The 22,826-nt window shown below is 40.9% G+C and overlaps 3 protein-coding genes across 5 annotated transcripts in view; all 3 read right to left on the bottom strand.

The window, feature by feature from the left end:
- The window catches only part of LOC109476480, a 14,429-nt gene extending 593 nt beyond the window's left edge, over nucleotides 1–13,836 (bottom strand). Inside the window, exons 1-13 of the mRNA XM_019777416.1 lie at nucleotides 12,648–13,836; nucleotides 12,304–12,416; nucleotides 11,742–11,885; nucleotides 8,925–9,023; nucleotides 7,909–8,076; nucleotides 6,360–6,607; nucleotides 3,195–4,258; nucleotides 2,722–2,840; nucleotides 1,944–2,081; nucleotides 1,660–1,748; nucleotides 1,105–1,278; nucleotides 552–849; nucleotides 33–175 (exon numbers count right to left, since the gene is read on the bottom strand). Coding sequence (XP_019632975.1) covers nucleotides 33–175; nucleotides 552–849; nucleotides 1,105–1,278; nucleotides 1,660–1,748; nucleotides 1,944–2,081; nucleotides 2,722–2,840; nucleotides 3,195–4,258; nucleotides 6,360–6,607; nucleotides 7,909–8,076; nucleotides 8,925–9,023; nucleotides 11,742–11,885; nucleotides 12,304–12,416; nucleotides 12,648–13,836 — 3,986 coding nt within the window. The remainder of the gene's footprint in view (nucleotides 1–32; nucleotides 176–551; nucleotides 850–1,104; nucleotides 1,279–1,659; nucleotides 1,749–1,943; nucleotides 2,082–2,721; nucleotides 2,841–3,194; nucleotides 4,259–6,359; nucleotides 6,608–7,908; nucleotides 8,077–8,924; nucleotides 9,024–11,741; nucleotides 11,886–12,303; nucleotides 12,417–12,647) is intronic.
- On the bottom strand, nucleotides 6,252–11,916 carry LOC109476555. The gene is made up of 4 exons (XM_019777542.1): nucleotides 11,742–11,916; nucleotides 8,925–9,023; nucleotides 7,909–8,076; nucleotides 6,252–6,607 (listed from the first exon to the last, which is right to left on the bottom strand). Exons 1-4 carry the CDS (start codon nucleotides 11,862–11,864, stop codon nucleotides 6,329–6,331), a joined length of 669 nt encoding a protein of 222 aa, XP_019633101.1. The 5' UTR covers nucleotides 11,865–11,916; the 3' UTR covers nucleotides 6,252–6,328.
- Nucleotides 13,837–15,495: 1,659 nt separating the features above from the next.
- Nucleotides 15,496–22,826, bottom strand: part of LOC109476528 (tubby protein homolog) — a 53,684-nt gene continuing 46,353 nt past the window's right edge. For all 3 annotated transcript variants that reach the window (XM_019777509.1, XM_019777510.1, XM_019777511.1), the window contains 6 exons: nucleotides 22,403–22,515; nucleotides 21,868–21,982; nucleotides 20,555–20,653; nucleotides 19,641–19,728; nucleotides 19,324–19,407; nucleotides 15,496–18,904 (listed from right to left, as the gene is read on the bottom strand). In XM_019777509.1, the coding sequence (XP_019633068.1) occupies nucleotides 18,771–18,904; nucleotides 19,324–19,407; nucleotides 19,641–19,728; nucleotides 20,555–20,653; nucleotides 21,868–21,982; nucleotides 22,403–22,515 (633 nt within the window). In that variant the 3' untranslated portion in view covers nucleotides 15,496–18,770. The remainder of the gene's footprint in view (nucleotides 18,905–19,323; nucleotides 19,408–19,640; nucleotides 19,729–20,554; nucleotides 20,654–21,867; nucleotides 21,983–22,402; nucleotides 22,516–22,826) is intronic.

Genomic DNA, 22,826 nt, shown 5'->3' with positions numbered 1-22,826 from the left:
CATTACACACAATCGNGTTTGACAATACGTACCTGTACACATCAAACTTGTCGGTAGGGGGCCGGTTGACGTCTGTGAAGTACTCCGGTGGTGCGTGTGTGCGTGTGGCTCCTGCTGGGCTTGTTTCACTGCCAACTCGTACGTCAGTCCATTTCCACAGACCAAAGTCTGATATCTTAACAAAGGATAAAATAAAAGAACACGTCGTTCAGTTGGCAGTTCAATGCTCTAGATCCGATTTATATTGCATGATATGTGTGAGTTTCATTGCAACAAAAAGGCAACAGAAACTATATGGCTATACGCTGTTCTAAATCCGGCTTCATAACCTTAAAGCGTGCGTAATAGTGGCAGTAGTAGTAGTAGTAGTACATGTAGTAGTAGTAGTAGCAGTAGTAGTAGTAAACCCGATCTTTGAGCACATAACCTTAAAGCGTGCGTAGTACTGTAGTAGTAGCAGCAGTAGTAGTAGTAGTAGTAGTAGTAGTAGTTAGTAGTAGTAGTAGCAGCAGCAGCAGCAGCAGTAGTAGTAGTTGTATATAAGGACGAACCTTCACGTGAAAGTCTTCATCCAGTAGCACGTTCTCTGCCTTCAGATCACAGTGGAGAATCTGTGGGTTCTGGCAGTGCAGGAAAGTCATCCCCAGGGAGATCTCGTGCGCCATTCTCCACCTCAGGGCCCAGGGCACGTCCACATCCCGCAGCAGCCTGGCCAGAGAGCCGTTCTCCATGTAGGGCATCACGATGGCAAAGTGAGGGTCCAGACAGACCCCCAGCAGACTGATGACGTAGGGAGAGGTACTGGCCAGTTTCAGTTTTCTTGCCTCGGAATATAGCAGCTGTTGCTCACTAAGAAGTTGTGATAAAATATGTCATCTATTCATTCCAAGTCCCACGTCAAATTGTGTGAAAATGGTGTGAAAACTATCAAAATAAATAAATAAAATTTTCTCTAAATAGTCAATGTTTCAGGACAGGCAATATATTAATTAGTAATTCTTTCAAATGCTTTACAAAACTTTATACAAAAGCAGTGCTGTTCTATGTATACATGTTTGATATCTACTGTCTTGGTAAGAAAAGAAGAAAAATGAATGAGCAAACCTTGTCTCGGTCCTGCGGTTTAACAGTCGCTTGAACACCACATTCTCTCCCCAGTCCCTGTGTAAGGCTCTGTGCGCGGAGGAGAAGCCGCCGTCACCGAGACAGGACACAGCATCGAGCCGCTCAAACTCCACGATAGGGAACCTGCTGTCAACCGACACCCCTGCGTGTTTACTGAAAAGATGAACAACTTGTTACCGCTGTATATTCAAGGACTGTATCTGTATAGCTTAGAGTCCAGCCTGCATTTTACCTTTAGTACGCTCTTTCAGACGCTTCTCTGTCAGAAAGACTGCGCTTGTGCATTAATTCTATCCATCTGTCATTTCAATAGTTGTTCAGAATTTGAACAAGCACGCTGATTGGCCAAACCTACCTGGGCGCCGTATGGGCTCATCCAATCAGCAGAGGCCCCGCTTAGCGCACGACGTTTGAATTATCTGATTACCTAACGTCATCATCAAAACGGATAGAAAATGTGTTCCATTGGGTAACAATGAATTTATCCACACACATTATATTATTTATTTGTTGTGTTATAGTAAATTATACTACCTGCTTCCAGACTTGCCAGTCGACGGTGTTCTCATTGGTACTCCCGCCAATTCGTCTGACTCAAAATCAACTCCTGGGCGTCCGGAGACCTAGTATAGCATTAAGAACAAAGTTTGTGTAACAGCTATTCCAAAAGACAAGTACCACATGTACAGTACAGGTATATGGTTCTGATGTGTACTGCAGCTAGGCGTTGCTCCTGCACTGGCACAAACGTGTAATATCTCATACTGTCAGTAATACATAACATATTATTAGTACAGTATACATGTAGATGTACTTACCTGGTTAGAGGTGTCGACCAACTCGTGCAGTCCCAGTTTGTTCAGGGTGGAGTCCAGCCTGTCCAGTGTGGCTTCTGTCCCCTCCTGGTCTCTCCATGTCATCAGGACTTGGTACAGGACATCATCAGGGAATCTCACCTAAAACATGACAGTATAGCACAACTCTGGAAACAAGAAGTCGAAGATCTCACACCTCCGTGTAGTACAGTCAAACCAGCCCAAGAGAAACTGCTTCAAGCCGACCACCTGGCCATGGCGACCGCTTTTTTCGCAGTCCCGAAAATATTCCCCATTGACCCAAGCATGATTCAACTTTCCCAAGGCGACCACTTGTCGAAGTTAACCGCTTTTTGTCAGTCACGGTGGTCGTCTTGGGCAGGTTTGGTTGTGTTTAGTGAATATCTCGTTTATTTATTACTGTGAATTTCTTGCTGATTCTGTCACCAGCAATCCTGCTTTTCGCTTCCTCAAAGACCATTTTGACCTCCAATTTGCCTTTCCTTTCAGTCTGCGGTTACATCACTCCCCCTCAGTGTAGTGACTCTTAGTGTATTCAAATACCTAATAGATGGACACACAAACAGGCAAACAAACACACCGAAAAACCTCCTTACAGGTACTGTAGGTTCGAATTGACTCCTGATATGTTTTACCTCCTGTCACGCTACATGTGAATCTTCCCCACCCACGTGCTGTCAACCTACTCTATCCGGACAAGCAGGCACCCTAAACAATACTCCCGCACCCGTAAGTAACAACGTAAGGGACAGCACATTACCTGGATGTATGTGATAGCTGAGTCACTGAGGCCCAGGGAGCGACCAATCGCCTTGATCTGCGGGGGGTCAACTTTCAGGAGAGACAGACGACTGAACTCCTTCCGCAGCAGGGCGTTTTCTGTTTGGGAAGAAAGTTTACATTCATAAGGTTCGACATACAAACACTATTAATGTCAAAATAATTTCTATAAACAACAAACATTTCAATGTCAATAAACATTTCCATCGTTCCAAAATTTTATAAGCAATTTTTACAATGACACAAAAGGCATTATTATGCATTGATGTATCTGCTGGTATTTGCCTGTTTTCTGCCTTATTCCTTTAGATGAATGAAATAATAAAACAACATCATTGTATTGTAAAATTAATTCTTTCCTATTAAAGTATCTTCATGAGCTAGAATCACTTTAAACATCTTTACCGTAGATTCACAAATAACCATTTTGGGGAGGGTGCAAACATTACACACCTTTCTCAGCTTCTTCTTTCAGAAAGGCCATGATAGCGTCTGTCCCTTGTCGACAGACGTTCTGAGGAGGGTATGTCAGGGGGTTTCCGGACACATCTAGATCCTTCAGCTTCGCTGCCTTTTCGAGCGTAGTCGGAAGTTTGGTGATGAGATTATCCCTCAAGTCCACCATCTCCAGTTCCGGTAGTTTACACAAGACTTTGGGGAACGTTTCAAACTCGTTGTGTCGGAGGCTGATCTTACGCAAGTTTTTCAGGCGACTCATGGTGCTTGGGAGGGTCCGCATGCGGTTTTTGGACAGCGACAGCAAAGACAGGTGCTCTAAGTTCCCAACTTCGTCTGGTAACACGAAGAACTTCTTGCCCTTTGCTTGCCCTGCGTAGAGTTCTTCGAGTGCCTTCAACTGCAGCACCTGTCTGGGGAACTCATCAAACTTACAGTCCACAATGTCTAGTGTCTTCAGTCTACCAAGGTGGCTGATATCATCAGGAAGGCGTCTGATTGGATTCGACCCTACACTTAACTCCTCAAGATTGGGCAACAAACAAACCCCTTGTGGAACCTCTGTCAGTTGGTTACCACTAAGACACAACTTTGTCAAACCCTGCATCTTTTCTACACCAGAAGGAAAAGACGAAAGCTTGTTTCTACTTGCGTCAAACATCTTAAGATTGGCCAGAAGACAGACTTCTTGTGGAAGTACTTCTAACTTGTTATCTCTTACAAGTAACCGTTCTAGTTTCTGCAAAGCGTCCATGCCATCGGGTAGTTCGGTCAGTTTGTTGTTATAAATATACAGTTCCTGTAAGTCCATCAGGGATATGGTCGATTGAGGTAAACTTGTCAACAGGTTGTCGAAGGCATCCAAACGACGGAGTTTTTGCAGACGACCGATAGCCTCGGGGATCCTGGTCAGTCGATTGTTGTTGAGGTGTAGATACTGGATGTCTGTGACGTGAAACACCTCTTCTGGGACGGATGCCAGTCCCTTGTTACTCAGGTCAAGCTGTAGTCCACCTTTTACCTTCTTGGGTCGGAGGTTTAGAGTGGCCGCCATGTTGGATCTGTGTGGCATAAATCATACATGTCTAAATATGCCACACAATATGATAGCAGATCTATTTTTGATTACATGTATAACGTTTCAAGTTGATGTTTGTATGAAATATTCGAAGAAAAGTACTAAAAAACAAGTAGCTTTTGCAGGGTACATAGAATCAGTGATAATATCTATTTTTTTATATAACTAATGTGTGACATAACGTTTAAAATAAGGTATGTATAGTTCGTGAAGGAAAAACAATCTCCTGAAACAAACATTCAATAAACAAACAAACAAAAATTTAGTAAAGCTGTACATACCTGGGCTTATGGATCAAGGTCTTTTTGAATTTCGGGCAAGTAGATAAGAGGGACGTCAAAATGGCGGACAAAAGAATTTGGGATCGGGAACTGTTGAAATCATAAACTTCTGAGAACTGACTTGTTGCAAGTACTGTACAATACAGAACTAAACTCCGACATGTAAAATATCAAAAGGTATATGAATCTCGATCTGCAAATCTTTTAAAGTACGACTCAATTTCGTCTCAGTCAGTTGTTTCTGTGCACATGCATTGTCTCCGTGGTGCAAGCCCGTATAAACATGCCAGTATTAGGGCGGACCCGTATTAGGAGCCCGTCTCAGACACTGCAACCTTTTGTCCAGGTTGCTTCACCTGTACCGGAACAGTTTACTCTACTACGCCCTAACTGCTCTGAAACTTGGTCAAGCAAAGAGGTAGTCAGGGCGATGTTATGTGGAGGGTGGTTAGGGGTTACTAAGGCATTCTTACTTACGCACACAATTGGGTATAATATGTTGACTGTAATATCACAAAGATGTAACGTTAATAAGGCAAATTGGTAATAACAATAGTTCCCATTGTCACTGTTGTTTTGGTTTGATTTGCAGTTAGTGAAAACAATCACTAGTCTTCCTGGAGTTCACTAAAATAATACAAAATTTACAATGGAATATACCAAAATTATACAACAGAATTAACAGAAGACTGAACTCAAGCACATGTAATAATCAAAATAATAGGAATCAATTATACAATAGTTTATAATATAACAGAATATCTATTTAGTTGAAATCATGGACAATAAATAAAAGACCTAATTCATGGAACCTTTCTCGGACCAGCTAGTATCCAAAGCATGCCTAGAATGTGTGTTATAACTACGGAAACATACACAAGAAAACACTCAATCATACACAATCCATACACAGAGGTGTATGTAATTATCTGATAGATAGATTGATTTAAATCACGCTATTTACAAAATGTATAAAACTTGATCTACATCATGTACAAAGTGGATAGCAAATTTGACACTAGTACTACACAGCACTAGTGATTAGTGGTGTCACATTAAAAACAACAACAAATTAGGACATATTCAAGCGTCTTATCTATCCAATAAACACGAGTAATATATTATGTGATTCAATTTTAACACTTTCATTCCCATGCATTAATTAGAACAGCACAAAAACACCAACAGCAGCATAAAGATCAATTGATATGTAATATTACAGCATGTCGGCAGAACGTACTGTACCTGCGCGAAACCGTAATGTATTGTACATAGCACTTCGGCAGAACGTCTCATATAAGCTCGTATTTGCGCATATAAGGAAAACATCTCGTCTGTAGTTTCCAAATGTTATGTCTGAAAAGATATCCTCTGCAACAGGCAAAATTCTAATGCAACGTTGACCAAAAATCCACCGAAAACCGTGAAAATACAGGGTTCTGCGCAGGTGCAGTACGTTCTGCCGACGTGCTTGTTATTACCAACGTTGTCAAATACCCACAATGCAGCACACTGCAAATGCGTAGTGCAATCATTGTTATCTATTGTTACTAACGTTTTTAATTTATTTATTACCTGTGACTATTATGACAGGTCAAATGTCGGGCGAAGATCCCAGACAAGCCATGAGGCTTTTCCTTCCCGCCACACATCCTCTTTCGTTGTGCTAATATGTTCAATTTTAAATTATTACTATGTACGAATAAAAACAAACAAACAAACAAACATACAAACCTTGACACAAGTCATTACACCACATTCCTGATTATACCCTAATCAGGACTTCCGTCCGTAGCATCTAACACGAAGTACTCGATCATTCTGATCAGTTCCTCAAACAGAGGTCCCTTCCACGGGTCGTCATCCTGACTGTTGGCCATGTTTATGTAGAGAAGCTGTGCAAAGGGGATGGACATGGGTCCGGGTGGCGGCCATGTTGTCTTCTCGAGCATGACGGGAATGATCGGCATCTTCAGGGTCCGCGCAAGCGCAACTTCGTCCTGGCAGTTTGGGGATTCGACGTAAGGGGGCGTCACACAGCTGACCACGACCTTGACCACAAAACACCAATGGCAGATACTTCATGCTTCACTTAACCAAGTTTTTGTATTATCTCCTTGACTTATAATAAGTAATTGGACCTAGTGATGTATACCTAAACCCAATTTTAGGTTCAGGTCCGGATTCAAGTCCAGAGGTTTAGGTTCAGTTCCGGACTTGTAAGTCCGGACCTAAACCCATGGCATATACAAAATTGCATGTTAGCTACCTTGCAATGTTGTCTGGGTGAAACTTTGGCCACATAACATGGTGGCCGGTACTTGACAATGCCCAATGGCAATGTTTTCTTCATTTTGCAGCAAAGATTTTGCAATCTACGGAAGGTTTTAGGTGGTTTGGAAAGAAATAAGGGGTATGTGAAATGGTCTTTTATGGTAATAAGTCCGGACTCGGTTCTTGACTTAAAGGTTTTTTTTGGACTTGAACCTAAACATTCTTACAAGTCCGGATCCAAGTCCAGTGAACCGGTATGCAGCACTAATTGGACCAAAGCACAGAAGATCACAGGGCACTAAGCAAAATATTGTTATGGCTATAAGTTACCAATAAGCTCTAACTGAATTTCAGATGGCATTGATGAGTATCCTACAGTGTATAGATTAGGTTGACAGCACGTGGGTTGGGACAGATTGACAGGCAGAACGAAGGAAGGTCAAAAGACAGAGAAACTAGGATGTCAACATGAGGGTCTAAGAATCTGGCTGAGAGCCAGTAGGAATATGGAAGCAACTTGGGGGAATTCAGGAAGCCGGGCTTGCATACTTCATAGAAGTCTGAAATCTCTGATTTTTTGTTTTGAATTTTGGAAATAAAAGGTCCTTAGCAAAGAAAAATGGTTTCTACATTGGCTTTCGCTCCTACTATCACCCAGTACCCAAAACTTGTCAGTTCTTGTTATCGGTGCCCAAAACTAATTCTTAGTGATCGGATCTTTTTTATACTTTTCTTGGTTATATAATTATTATAATCGTTTTCTCTTTTAACGACAATTACAATATCAGTCATTTGGTGGCTAAATTATGGGCTTGAAAATGGACACATCGGAAAATCCCTTTCGCCTCTAAATTTGACTAAAATTTGAGAGTTAAAAGAAATAGGATTTCTATTGTTCTTGTTCTTGTAATTAGAGAGATAATCATTTCCATACACAGTATTTTTGCTGCAGAACTATTTTCTGGAAAAAGACGTCGCTAGACTTGAGGGTGTGCAAAATCGAGTTGAGACCCAAAATAAATGAAGGTGTGCCCCTTATCCTTTACACTATCTTGATATCGTGCTTATGAAAACGTACCTTGGCTTCCCTGATCCCCTTGTCCATCATCTGGTACAGACTGTCCCCTCCCCCCATCTGCTTGATGTCCATCCAGCAGCCGTAGCCTCGCTCCTGCAGGCGATCGTGCAGCAGCAGGACTCTGTCCTGGTGGTCCCACTGGTACGACAGGAAAACAGTATTCTCCTGCTGACAAAACAAAACAAAACATGGAATCTGAGTGAATAAAGACCATTTTTACACAACAGTAAATACTTTAGAGATAGGGGAATTCTTTTTACACAACCAAAGAATCTCACCTCGCCGCGAGACGTTTCGGTGTCTGTCAGACACCTTCTTCAGAGCTTCTGACTGGAGTACTGCATCTCGCCGCTATATGTAGCCAAAGTATAATAATTATTGTCGCCGCTTATGTAGCCGTTTCTGACAGACACTGAAACATCAGTGAGGTGAGATTCTTTGGTTGTGTAAAAAGAATTCCCCTATCTCTTAAGTTTTACCAACCTGATGAAATTATTTTTGGAAGTAAATACTTTGGGAACGCATCTATAGCAGCGACGCATGTGCTGCAGTGCAATGTGAACCAGTCAGAATTGCCCTGAGGAAGGTGACAGATGGTCACCAAAACGTCAGCTGAATGAAACACTTGTAATGTGTAAAAAATCTTTTTTTAGTATGACTAATACCAACCTGAGGAAAGTATTCACGGATGAACTACGAGTTTACGAACCTCTGGGAAGTATTTATGATTTTGTGAATATTCAGGCAGAAATATTATAAATAATTTGATGGTCTGAGGTACTTTCAACTAGCCAACTAATGTTGCCTACTGAGAGCTTGTAAAAAGCCCTGAGTGGGTATACCACCTGTGAGTAACTAAGTAGATAGATTCACTTCCTCACAACCTGCCAACTTGACCTTAATGTCAATCTCTGGTAACAAACACCGCTTTACTGACACTCTGATGCATTTAGATGCCTACCAAGTACCAACACAACACATTGGGGAACAAAAGAACATAACAACATGGGGTTTACCTTGGCTGGTGTTTCTACCGATCTGACAATGGGCTGAACCCGCGCAGTCGGTGTGGGTGGTTTGGAGCCGGACGAACCGTCCTTTTCATCCGCTTCAGCCTTACACGTAAGGAAAACAGCAATAAAATTTTTCATAAGCAATAATTATGATACATCCGCTTAGCATTGGGAGTCATTGTGAATTTCTTTTATTATTAATTTGTCCTGAATTTCTCAATGATCTTATCGCTTATCAAGTTCATGAATTCCTCACTTCCAGCCTACGGGAGACCATTTTGACCTCCAACTTGACTTCCTGTCAGTCTGCGGTTACACAATTTCCCCCCCACTTCATGTCACTTTAATGTATTTACAACTGTACTTCCAAAACACAAGCAAACATACAGATAACAACACCTTCCTAAACTCGAAGGCAAAAAAAAATTAAGATATTACTTTAGCGAATGTCACAATATCCATCTCAATAAAGACACTTAAGCACATCGTACATCACTATATTACAGTACAGATCGCGGGATAAGCATCATCGGGATTCGGGATTTTGCGGGATATCCCGCGGGAGTTTGCGGGATATCACGCGGGAGACTGCGGGATATCCCGCGGGAGTTTGCGGGATATCACGCGGGAGATTGCGGGATATCCCGCGGTATTCTTTCGGGAGGCCTGTCGTGTCCCGCGTACCGCGTAGCGAAAAAACTTGGTGCGAGACCCCGAAGTCTACCGCGGCTCGGAACGGCGATGGCGGCGTGCCAAATGTTTATTTTTACGTCCTGCCGGGCGATCTGTGCCGGGCCGATGGAGTCTGACGCCAGTCAACTTTGCTACAATTTTGCTACAATTTTAATGGTGTTGAAGCATAAGAATGTACGAAAATAATGTGTATAAGGTATTTCTCACGCGGTCATACAGTGTAGTTATTATAAAACTGCTACTTTTTTTTCAAAGCTATTGTTCAGCGCAAACTTTAAGAAACTACCGTGAATGAATACAATGTAACGTGTAGTAATCCCTCCGTCTCCGGTAAATTCGCCAAGATTGTTACCAAGAAATAAAAATTATGAGGCGTACCGGCAGTAGTTTGTGGTTGTTGTGTTTCATAATCTTGTAGCTGTTGTCTTCTCATGGGTAGCTTGCATCAAGAGGTCTCCGTATTAGTATTAAGAATTGCGACAATTAAAAGTTTGCCCATCAAAATCCCGGGGCGTGCGTCTCCCCCCTCCCCAAAAACTCTTGCATCAACAACGACCATGTCCATAATTAATTTCGATAGATTACTATCACCCTGAAAGCAAGGAGCAAGTACTCCCACACGGCTGGCAAAGTTTCTTTCGGTAGGAACACATTCTACTTCAACTTAGTACTTCTGTCAGCTGCGGGGTCAGCCAACTAGATGATAGCGCAAACCGCGCACGTCCAAGACACGGGAGAACCCGAAAAATAAATAAACACGGGAGAACCCGAACTAAACGTGTTTATGCTAAATTTGACGCAAATTAATTCGTTCTCAGACCATAAAACTTGAAATTCACTCGGTACACTCTATGGAACTAGCCTCCAAACATGTGAAAAACGTTGTTTTGGGATGAAAATGGGATATAAGAAAATTACAATGTCGCATGCCGGCCGTGCAAGGCGGAAAAAGAAGCCACAATCCGACGTACGTATAACAATCGTCAGGCGGTGTTTCTGTGGGGCGGTGCATCTGACTCAACTCTTTGAATTCGCGGGCCGGCTGGTGGGCGGGTCCCCATCTGCGCGCTGTGATTGGCGCGCCAGAACGCCACGTGGTCAGGCGGCGCCGGGGAGTCTGCCAGCGCCGCCGCCGCTGCTGGCGACGTGCGGTTTCTATGGCGACGCGGCGTGGGAACGCCCGGCCCAACACTGGGGGTTCTGCATGCCCTTTTTCGTAAGGCGTAATCAGGCGTTTTTTTATTCATTGTCTTCGTAAACCGAAGGCAACCTTCCCAAAAATCAACGTAATTCGTAATCAGTATATTAGCCGCAAAGCGTAAAAGTCGTAATCAGCTATGAAACTTTAACTTTATAGCGAAAATTTTGCGTAATTCGTAATCAGTAACCCCCATGCAGGCCCTGAACACTGCGTGGCGCACGAAATGTATCAAAGTTTGAGGCGTAAAGAACTCTTGAATTATGCTTCGCCCCCTTGTTTTACACAATGTTTAATCTCTCTTCCGTAACTCCATACGTCAACCTCCCCTATCTAGGAGAAAAATAAAGAACTCGAGTGGCGATTTGGTACGTCGATGCGTTAGATTTTTTAAAAATTATATCTGAAATAGCGCGGGTCGGGTGACATCAAAATAAAGCCGTCCACGTCGCAAGGCCGGACACAAAACTTGTTCAAGAAGGTTGTATTACTTTGTTATCGTTCTGTACCTTATTAAGCCACCAGATTTCCGATATTAAAAAAAAGAAATGTTTGGTTAAAAATACTATTTGCTCTACTGTTATTTGCATGCATTGAAAACATACTAAAACATGCACGCATCGTCTGCGTAAAAATCTGTAGTCAACGCGGTTCAACTTCAAGTAACAGCGGCGCCGGCCCTTCGGAAACCTAAGGTCTCACACCGAAGATCGGGGTTGCGGGAGAGGATTTCGTGCCGCGGGATATCCCGATAAATCCCGCAGGAGATCCCGCAAACTCCCGCAGGAGATCCCGCAAACTCCCGCGGAAGATCCCGCAAACTCCCTCGGGATCTCCCGCAAACTCCCGCGGGATCTCCCGCGGGACTTGATGCTTATCCCGAGATCTGTACTGTAATAATAGTAGTTGATTATCTACATGTATCTTACCTTTTCTGGATTTAAGGCAGAGGCCAGTTCGTACAGACCCAGCTCCTGCAAGGTTCCTCCAAGACTGTCCATCGTAACACTTGGCCCCTCCTTCTCCTTCCACGTCATCAGTATCTGGTACATCTGGTCGTCTGGATGCTCCTCCTGACAACATAACAAACCGAGCAAAGCAATCTGAAATGGCTGGTATTACCCTTCACACAGAAACGCCATCTGACGGAATTTACAGGCACTACAGTGCAGAAACACAGGCAGATTTACAAGCAGCTTCCAAAATTATATTACACTCTTTTGGAGTGGAACACAGAACACAGTTTTATTGATTTCTGCATTAATTATGTTTACGGCAAGAAATAAAACGCCATCTGGCAGGATATACAGAAACTACAGTACAGAAACACAGCTCCAAAAACAATGCTTCAAGCCTTATTTGAGATGGGCGGTGGAAAAGGAACATAAAGGTTTTTAATATTTTTTTTAAATTTTTCTTCAATAGATAATTGCCAAAGAACGTAACAGAACGCTATCAAATGTTATGTTCATGTTGTAAAATATTTGATACCTGAATTTTCTGGATGACTTCGTCAGACAGTCCCAAAAGACGGGCCGTTGGTTTGATCTGTAGGCGGTCCACAGTCAAAGCCAGGCGGCAGAAAGCTCTCTTCAGGTCGTCTTCTGCATATGGAAAAAAAGAGACAAATTTCCTGAGTCAGAAATACTCCATCCTCCCATGGCAGGGGCAGCGGCTCCGAATTCGGAGCCGCTGCCCCTGCCATGGGAGGATGAAATACTCCTTCGCCAGTGTTTGAACAAGAAGAAAACAAACAGTAAGGGACCTTCTCTAAAATAATTTCAATGAGTAAACAATCAAAGTTTTAAACAAAGAATGAAGAAACATTTCTTTACCTTTCTCAGTCTCATCCCTGAGAAATGCCATGATGTCATCACTGCCTTTCTCACAGACGTCAGGCGGAGGGTATTTCAGGGGGTTTCCAGCAACCACGAGCCGTTTCAGACGACTCACGCGGCAGAGTGAACTGGGAATCTTACTGACGCGATTGTTCCTTATGTCCACGACTAATAGCTTCGGTAGGCTGCAGAGGACCTCAGGGAAGGTTTCGAACTTGTTTTCGTAGAGGTAGACCTCTCGAAGCCGCTTCAACTTTTCCATCGTTGGAGGAAGGTCGCTGAGCTTGTTGTTAGACAAGGCCAAGTATCGAAGCTGATTGAGGTCTCCAATGTCGTCTGGAACCGTCCGGAAACAGTACTCGCCCTCTTGTCCCGCAAATAGTTGCTCAAGCGACTTCAACTTCATGATCTGTCTGGGAAACTCGTCAAACTTGCAAGAGATGATGGTGAGAGATTTCAGCCTGATGAGGTTTTCGATCTCATCAGGCAACCGCTTGATCGGGTTTGGGCCCACCACCAACACCTCGAGGTTTGCCAAGGAGGCGACACCTAGCGGAAACTCTTGGAACTGGTTACCATCAATGTACAGTTCTGTCAAATTCTTCAGCTTTTCGACTCCATCTGGCAAGGTTGACAGTTCGTTGTTACTGGCAACGATGGTCTCGAGATTTTGGAGAGAACAGACCCCCGACGGAAGCTCCTTTAACTTGTTACCACCAATGTACAGTTTGGTCAGGTTTTGGAGTTGCTCAAAACCAGCTGGCAGCTCCGGAAGCTTATTGTTGCTTGCTACCAACATCTTGAGATTCAAAAGAGAGCAAAGACTCGGTGGTAGCGTTACGAGTTGGTTATCGTTGGTGTATAACCATGCAAGCTTCCCCAAGTCGCCTATGTTAACAGGTAGTTCGGTTAGGCTGTTATTCTGAACGTACAGTTCTTCCAAGTCTTTCAGACAAGCTATCGTCTGAGGCAAACTTGTCAACTTGTTGTCGTCTGCATCCAAACGATACAGTTTTTGTAGCTGTTCGATCGCTTCTGGGATGGTAGTCAGTTGGTTTTTGGACAAGTCGAGATATTCTAAGTCAGTGATACCAAAAACTTCTTCTGGTATGACCGCCAGGTTTTTACCTGTTAAGTCGAGGTAAAGTCGACCGTTGAGGTCTTTGGGGCGTAGTCTTTCCGCCATGTTGGATATTCTGTGTATAAAAAAGAAGGTTTTTGGTATAAATAACCAAGGCTCGTTATATAATCAATGTTGTGTATACCGTTACAATTTCTAGTACCTCAATTAAGCTTGCTGTTATTTTTGTACAATGCTTTTATTTATAGAGTGGAGAGAGTCAAGGGAGGGGTTCCTCCTTAGGGGTGACAACCTTAAGATTTTAAGTCCATGGTGATACGCACCTGAAACAAACATATAGAGAAGACAGCAGTTTGGCCGCAAGCAGTTTCTAAACAAAGAGGCAAGCAACATGGCGGACACAGAACGCACGTCAGAAATGGAAGGCGTGGCCTTTTTTTACTCTGCCCTGCAGGTCAAATAAAAGTCGCCTGCGACATTCGTCGTAGACGTTTTTGTGTTGTAAGTTGCTTGCGGCAGCTCTGACAGCAGAACGACCAGACGTCGACCAAGTTTCTACGTATACGACCACCCTTGCCACAAGACGTAACGTATACGGCATATTCACGACTGTTAAGAGAATACTAGTACCCTTAATATATCGCGAACCTATCGTATACGGCGAATTAATGTTATTGTGTATGGCAGCTACCTGTATACCGGTGATACATGTATACAGTATTCTAAATCCGACAGATCGGGGAATAAAATAACTTACATGCCGCTTGTTGTTGTCCTTTTGCTCAGGCGTATACTACAGGTTAACCTGCCTCTAACACTGCCCCCTTTCAATTTTTTTTTCGTACGGGGGCGTGTAACCAAACCAGTCTGATCCTTTGTGTACCTATTACCGTGTCAGGTATACGGACGTCATCAGGTAACCCAAACAGGTGACCTTGGTAACGCCTTTTGTGGAGATCAATGCGCGCGAGAGAGAATAGGCCAGAATTTTAGAGATCGTACTCTCCAAGCAGAGGTTTGGCTTATTTTTGGCGTTTTTAGGCTTTTTTTATCGGAGTTTCTTTTCTGCACTAGAATCTTTTTTTCGCGCAAACCTAAAATTTGTAAAAAAAAAAAAAAAATTCCAGTGCAAACCCCGATAAAAAGCCTAAAAACACGCCAAAAATAAGTCAAAACCCAAAACTCTGCTTGGAGATAAGAGAGATCGATCCACAGCTTTTCTCGATTGGTCAAACCGCTAACCAGCATGCTATGACTGGTTAAACTGCTAACTGTAATTAACAGTCAAGATCTGTCCATTGTAACATGGGCTTGTAACTATAACGTAGTTTTTATAATACGGGTGTATATGTGGGTTAGTGTGCTCAAGTTTTTCTATATTTTGATCAGACTTCATCCGATATCACATTGATAAAACTTTTGGAATTCCAGAATGCCTTCCCTAAATTGAAATATATAGTGTACTTAGATTACAGTGGCTTGTACTCTTTTTCATTTCATAAATTTCATCATAAATACCCAACTAAACTGTATACATCTTTAAACAGTCAAACCTGTACTTATGACCATCTCTACATATGGACTACCTTCTAACACTCACTTTTTCCTGGTCCCTTAAGATTATTTTCCCCATTAACTCAATTAAACATAAGAATCCTGTCTATAGTGACCACCTGTCCCTTAATTGTTTATATAGTAGGCAACACTGTATTTACTTGGAGATACATGAAGCAAAACACTGTGACAGTCTTAGTCGATATTGAAAAGCATCCGCTAATTTTTTATTCTACATGTCTTATACGCAATAATGCAGCATTTTCAAAACACAGGCACATGAGCAAGTCACCTGTAAGACACAGGTGAACCAAACAAACTTTCTTAAAGATCCTTGATGGAATGTCTTGGTGATACAGGGATATAATGTACATTCATTGCCATTGCTTTGTGTACTTAAGTGAAAATCGTTGGTCAGAGTGGGTAAAGATTCCTACACATCAGTTTACCACGACTGCACGTGATACAGTACAAATACATTCACAGCTACAGAACATGCTAACTCAGAAAAGGTCAATGCAGTTGCGACACCTAGTAATTGCAGAATGAACTGCAGCTTGATGATGACCTTCCAGCAACGTTAACAAAATGGCCAGGCAAGCTTTTTACCAAATGATCGGTGAATTACTAGTAATACAAGACTCTCACATTGTACATCAACAGATAACAATGCAAAGTTATGTCATAATTACAATAAAACAGAAAAATAACAACGGCAAAATCACTAATACATCCTTATATGAGAAAAATGCTCTTGTCAAAAACACTTGCGGTGATACCAATGATAATCTGCTGGGACATGACCTTTCAACTTTGTCCTAAATACCAATTTGACCTTTACACTTACTGACCTGGTCCCAATAATCATGGCCTTTTCCTGAATCCATTTGAGAAAAGGTTAGAGTCCCAACAAAAATTATGCACAAAAACTATCATAATAATAACACAATCTATATAGTGTATATATCTGTAGTAATAGTTTTGATGAGTCTTCTTGGTTGTTTTGTCATAGACAAAGATCATCTTCTACACATCTTTAGTTATTAAAATATACAATTGATTTTAACACACACCAATGACACATACTTTAACTGTTGGTTTTGTCCGGAAAGAGTCACAAATACTATAGTATGCAGCTTTTAAATTATTGTCAGTTGTCTGGCAAACCAAGTGGCTTTCGCACTTTCAAAAACGTGTACACCTCCAAAATATTATCTTCTAGTGGTATGATCAAACAAATGCAGTATTACTCTTTTTCTGTTCAGAAAGAAAGTTGTCCAGCCTTTTTCCCCACTAGCATGTACATGTAGTGCTGACTAACATATGCAGACAATATATTTCAACAAAATGGGGTCAAAGGGTAAGGTTTTCTGACCTATGACCTATAAGCAACCTATGACCTTTACAGAGCTTGCCCCTATGCCAGATGCTTTCATATTTTTACATCAAATCTGCAAAGCCTTTGTACAAGTATTCCTACAAAATAGAGTCTTTTCAAGTGCCCATACAATGTGCATTCCTTCTTACACAAAGTCATGTCTAAGTACAGAACTGCTCTTCCTTTGAAATTCACAAATTTTCTGTTGAAATTCAAAATATTCCAGTACAACAAAAGAAAAATTTATGAAAATCAGCTTTAGCTATGGGTCCCATATTCATATTTGTTACACGCTTAGATGTGTTTAGACAATGAAAGATAATCACTTTTGATATGAACACATTCAAACCTGGTGGCCACCTGGCCAATTTTTCATGCTCCCTTAGAAATATTTTTTTCTTTGACCCAGGCATCCTGACTACAGTGGCCATTCTATAACTGTTGACAATCTTGTACAACTTGGACTCAATCCAATAGCTTACTGCTGTTGAGAAAATGCTACCGACAACGCCTTCAAAACAATTGTTACCTTTGAGAAGAGATGGCTTAAAAATCACAAAAGCTACGAGAAAGCTGTCACAACATAATGCAGCAATGGTTCTGAAGTAATTTTTCCACATTTCACTCATCAATGTTGGAATATATATATATTGAGATATATAGGCCAACAATTTTGGTCCTCCATATGTAAAAATCTGACAATTTAAGTACTTTTGTGTGTGTGTGTGTTAAATGCCACGCTAAACTATAGTGACCCACAATGACACAATAGTGGACGTACTAACTCTGCATTCTAAAGAAGCATTTTGTCAAATTCTAGCTGTTTTAACACTGATTCTTGTCAGCATTTTCTTACATGGTCCTCTCAATTTTTTTTGTGTCAAAATAAGCTTATTAAACAACACATTCAAAAGCTACAAAACCTGCTTGCTAGCTGTTATACACACACATTTCTGGTCATAATACATGAAAAATACAACCAACTTAATTTTAACAAGCCTATCACATGGCCAGACAGTAAGCATGGTCTTACTGTGTCCTTTCTTCAACAAAAATTTCCTGACAAATTTACTGTACAAGATAGCTTACAATTTCTTTTTCACACATTACAATGCTACATGTATTATTAGGTACATGTGAGAATACATGTATGTTATCTAGTTTCAAGTTGGGGGACAGAATGCTTTATCAATTACTATGTTTAGAAATTTGTAAAAATGATACATAAATGTCAGTGATCTTTTTCAAAAAAGGAATGTCTATTGGTGAGGACAGTGATCATGTGATGATCACATGTCTGGAGAATGATTGTCACATGACCAGCTCATGACAGCTTAGTGGCCTTAGTGATGGTTACTATTTTTAGAAAACCATAGGTAATGGTTTCTATTTATAGAAATTAAACCATATATTCTAAAAGTGCTGGAATGCTTATTTTGTTAAAAAATTATGACTAAGTGAATGATGATAATAATTGGAAAAAATTAAGTATCTTGGCCGCAATGCATGATTCAGAGTGATATGGATGTGGCTTTGTAAAACACATGTAAAGAGTTTTCATTCCAAAAACATTTGTGAAGGTGACAGATGTACAGTCAAACCCGCACCAGTAACCACTTCTGTGGAAAGACTCCTGGCTATTGTAGCCACTTTTTGGTGGTCCCTTAGATAATTTTCCCCATTTTTCTCAATCAATTGAGCATTTTCCATGCTGTTTTCCATTGAAGCAGACAGTTGCAAACCAACATTTTGGTGTCCTTCATTTCTCAAGATTAAACAGCATTTTTGTGTGTTATTAACAAACATTTATAAGCACTCTTCTGATATTATCTTCTTTGACAAGCTACGTGTATACACATTAATTAAGGTTACTTATGAGGGTCAGAAAACCTCTAGATGTTCAAAAACATTTGAGCTACGATTCACGAAAATGCAGAATGCTGCATCTGCTCCCATGTCCATGAAAACACTCTATAGTGGCAACTGCGACCAAGCTAATTGGTTACATTAGACAGGTTTGACTGTACATGTAAGTATTCTGCCCCCCTCCCCCATTTCTCTTCCTATCAAATCTATTGCTCTGGGCAGACGGTACTTCTGGCATTTATTATTCACAGGCGAGCTTTCCGTCAAAACTGCTGAGAGCGACGGAGAAGGCTTGGACGGCACACAGGGGGTAGTTGTAGTCGCAGGTGAAGACGTCTTCTGCCACGCGACCAAACTGCATCACAATGTACTCCGCTGTCGGGAAAAGAGAGATTACACACAAACGTTAATAAGATTTCAGACTACACCAACCTAGAAAATTTGAAGTAAATTTTAGCTAGAAGATGTGTTGAAAATAGACAATTTTTTTAAAGAAAGCCAGCAATCTGCCTACAAAATGAATGTCTACTTGTGAGGATGGTGATCATGTGATGATCACATGTCTAGAGGATGACTGTCACATGATCAGCTCATGTCAGTGTCATGACATGGTACAAAATTGGAAAAGCTTTGCATGCAAGACAAATAAATTATCTTCATGAGTCATTTATGTTTCTCAACTTACAAAAACGTTCAGTGACATTAAGTAAGATATGAATCGGTTTGAGATATTAAAACTATGCCAAGTTAAAAGATATGTGATGATTTGATTATTCGAAGAGAGGGATACTTACGATCATTGTCGTGGACAATCTGGAAATTCTTGACAGACGCCTGTGTGACACGGCCATGGAAGTTTAGCACATACGACTGGGTGTCTGCAGAAAAGAGGGAAAAAAAATAATTGTCTTTGTGGGTTTTCAAGGTCGACATGCTTCAGTAATACACTTATCACTTTCATTACTAATACATTTATACAAGCAATTGCCATAGCCTTCATTTTGTAACTCGAAGTTGGTCTATAATATGCTGGTTCACAGTTTGAACTGTGCATGCACGAGGTCAAAGGTGAAGGCCCCTGACTTTGTAATATTTGCATACTAGACCGTACCATCATTCCACACGGGGGTCTTGTTGTGTAGTTCCAGAATGCTGTCCATGTTTCTGTGCTGCCATCTGCTCAGCAGACTTTCACTGTCCTGTAGGTTTAAAATATAAAAAAATATAAACACTGAAAAAAAAACAAGAATTTGAAGTTCTCATGCCTCCATGAGATAAGTAGAATTTTGTTAATGTTTTGTTTTTTATTTGTCTGATTGATTATGAAAAGAAGGTTGTGATTACCACAGTGTATTATAATTTGTGGTTTTCTTAGCTCAAATCACAATATTTTGCATGTGAAATTCCCATCCTTCAGCAATGTTAAATATCCACATGTCCTCATTAATTATTCAAGTGACCTTTCGTACATTTACATAATATATACATAATGATGTTAACCTTTAAGTTACCCACACATGTCAAAAGGCATAAAATTCTCATCATTCACAATTTAGGAATCATAGAATTTGTAACTACATAATTAAGGCCACACCAATTTCATTTGTTGGTTCTCGGATTTTTTCAGAAAAAATATGAAGCGACAGGGCGAAAAAAAATAAAAATAAAAACAGGTCTAGGCATCCTATTATAGGCTTAAATGCAATGGAATGAGGCATGAAGTCAACACAAAAGGCTGGGTTAAAATTTAAACATTGAATTTTGAACTTTTAATCAAACCACTGCAATGATAGATGGCAAAACTGTAACAACTAGGAAGAAAAGGACTTTCCTCAACTGTTGGGGGCAAAACATGAGCATTTTTCAGTTGATTCAGGACCAGAATCAATTTTTATTTTTTTTTTGCAAATCAGAAAAAACGAAGAGGCGAATCCGAGAACCAACAAATTAAATTGGTGTGGCCTAATGCATTCAATGGCAACTATAGGAATTGCAATTGGTATATCAAAAATGACAAAATCTTACGTTTCTTGGTTTGATGGCAACTCGTTCGTGGTCCAACGTCATTCCCGGAATAATAACCGTCATTTTTCTGGGTCCCTTGAAACCCAGGACGTTAGTTTCCTGTTAACAAAACAAGAAAAGATAAACAACATCATACATGTTGTAAATATCGTTTGTACATATCTACTACATGTAGTACCTTTAATGGGAAAACTAGGGAACTGCATCAATGCTTGGGAACAAAAACTAATGTAAATTTCATTTCACTAGTTTTTTCAGGAAAAATGAAGTATGAAAATGTATAGTACTTTGAATGGGAACTGTATAAATTCTTGGGAACAAAAACTAAGGTTCAAGTTCATTTCACTACTTTTTTTCAAGAAAAATGAAGTACAATAATGAAATCACAATCTCATACTTGTTTGAGCTCAAGCAGAACTTCAGAGTTTCTAGGATGGATAGAAGGAAAGACGGAAGAAAGGAGAAATAAACAGATGTGCAGAAGGAGAGATGGACAGAAGGAGAGACTTACGTAACAGATAGCTGCGATTTCTTGCCTGACGTTGGACCCGTCAGTCATGACCCCTGATTTCAGCGGGTTGGCCCCGTTATCGTAAACCGTAAACTTGGTGCCTAACATGTTCGACCTGAGGCAGAAACCAGGTAGGCTCAGTGCATGCTGGGACTTTTCCTAACTCTAAACCCTGGACTGAGAAAACTGTAGGAGGAGACCCTTGTGCTGGAAAAGGGGGGAGGGGGGCAGACAAACTGTTGTGTGCTGGGTGAAAGATTGTATAGAAGGAAGAAGGGTCACTCATTTGCATACCACAGCCTCAACAACCAATAGGGATGGAGCTAGCTGTGATTGACAGGTCAGTAAAACAACACCTTGTACCAATTGTTTTCTCAAAACATTTCATAGTTTCAGGCATTTAATGAAAATTTTTGATATGGTTTTCCCCTCACAGCTAGCTTGCTTGTGGCTATATTTGTGATTGAGGACTGTGATATTCAGTGCCTGAGAGAGAGAAGGAAAGAAAAGGCGTGAATTTGTGAATACAAGGACAGCCCTGCAGCTACTATTTCCACCTGTGCTGCAAAAACAACTGACTTTTTCCAAATGGACAGTGCCTGTGATCGACATATGAAATTACCCAAAACTTATTTTTCAGTTACAATTTGAATGGAATGAATTCTGTTATTTTTTGCTGTATAATCATTTTAACTGTATTTTAGAGCATCAGTTGAAGCCTGGTGTCTGATTGGTTAACAGAGCTGTCAATCACAGCCAGAAACTGCCCTGATTGGTTGTTGGTCACATGGTCGACTCTTACATAGCAAACAGCAGCTAGCTCTTCTCGCATGTTGGAGGCGTCCGGCATCGCCATGTTGGAATCCGGCGCCACGCCACGGCTAAATATGGTGAACTTAGTGCCAAGCATATTGGATCTAGAACAAACCAACCGATGTGTGACAGTTAAATTTCAAACAGCATAAAGATGCAGTACGACTCTCAATGCACTTCACTGCTGGAAAGAAAAAACAACATTTGAGAAAAAAACAAAACACTATTTTTACATACACAACGCAACCATTGGTAAAGCATTTACATGTCAAAATTTTACTTCACTGATTTGAAACTATTTTTGATTTAGCATATAAGAAATCATAGGTACATTGTACATGATATTGTCACCGCTCTTAGAGTACAGAACATCAATTTAAACTGTTTCTTGCTTTCTTACTTAATTTTTCATACTTCAACTTTTAGGTTTCCTCTCTTCTCCGACCTGCACAATTTTTTCTGTGTTATATTCTTGTCTTGCTTTTGTTATGCAAATAAGCAAACAAAAAGGACGATGGGCATACCTAAGTTTCCCCACATAGCTCTCCCCTCCCCGTGACAAGTCTGTAGCGTCAACAGACACCAGGTAGTTTGACGTCGTGCTCTTCTTCCTTTTCCGTCCAGCAAGAAGGAAAACCTACAAAAAGTATCAAACAAAACATTTACACCAATAACCATTAGTATAACCTAAAAATGGTACACATTCATGTGCATGGCTATGTATAGAAGTTCTATGTCTACAAAATGTGTTGTTCAAGCTATATTTGAAAATGAATATGGTTTTGACCTTAGTGCTGAAACCATGGTGATTGCTCCTTTGTTTTGCATTAAAGGAAAACCCCAAAACACACCAGTTTTGTACACTGCGTACACGCTGTGTAAGACCTGACAGTAAGGTTTGATCCTCTCACATCCAAAAGAAATCACACTCTTTTCAAGTGTGGTGGG

Source organism: Branchiostoma belcheri, unplaced genomic scaffold (genome assembly GCF_001625305.1).
Source record: "Branchiostoma belcheri isolate BF01 breed outbred unplaced genomic scaffold, Haploidv18h27 scaffold38, whole genome shotgun sequence".
Classification (NCBI taxonomy): Eukaryota; Metazoa; Chordata; class Leptocardii; order Amphioxiformes; family Branchiostomatidae; genus Branchiostoma; species Branchiostoma belcheri.
This window is presented reverse-complemented; position numbering and strand designations above follow the sequence as displayed.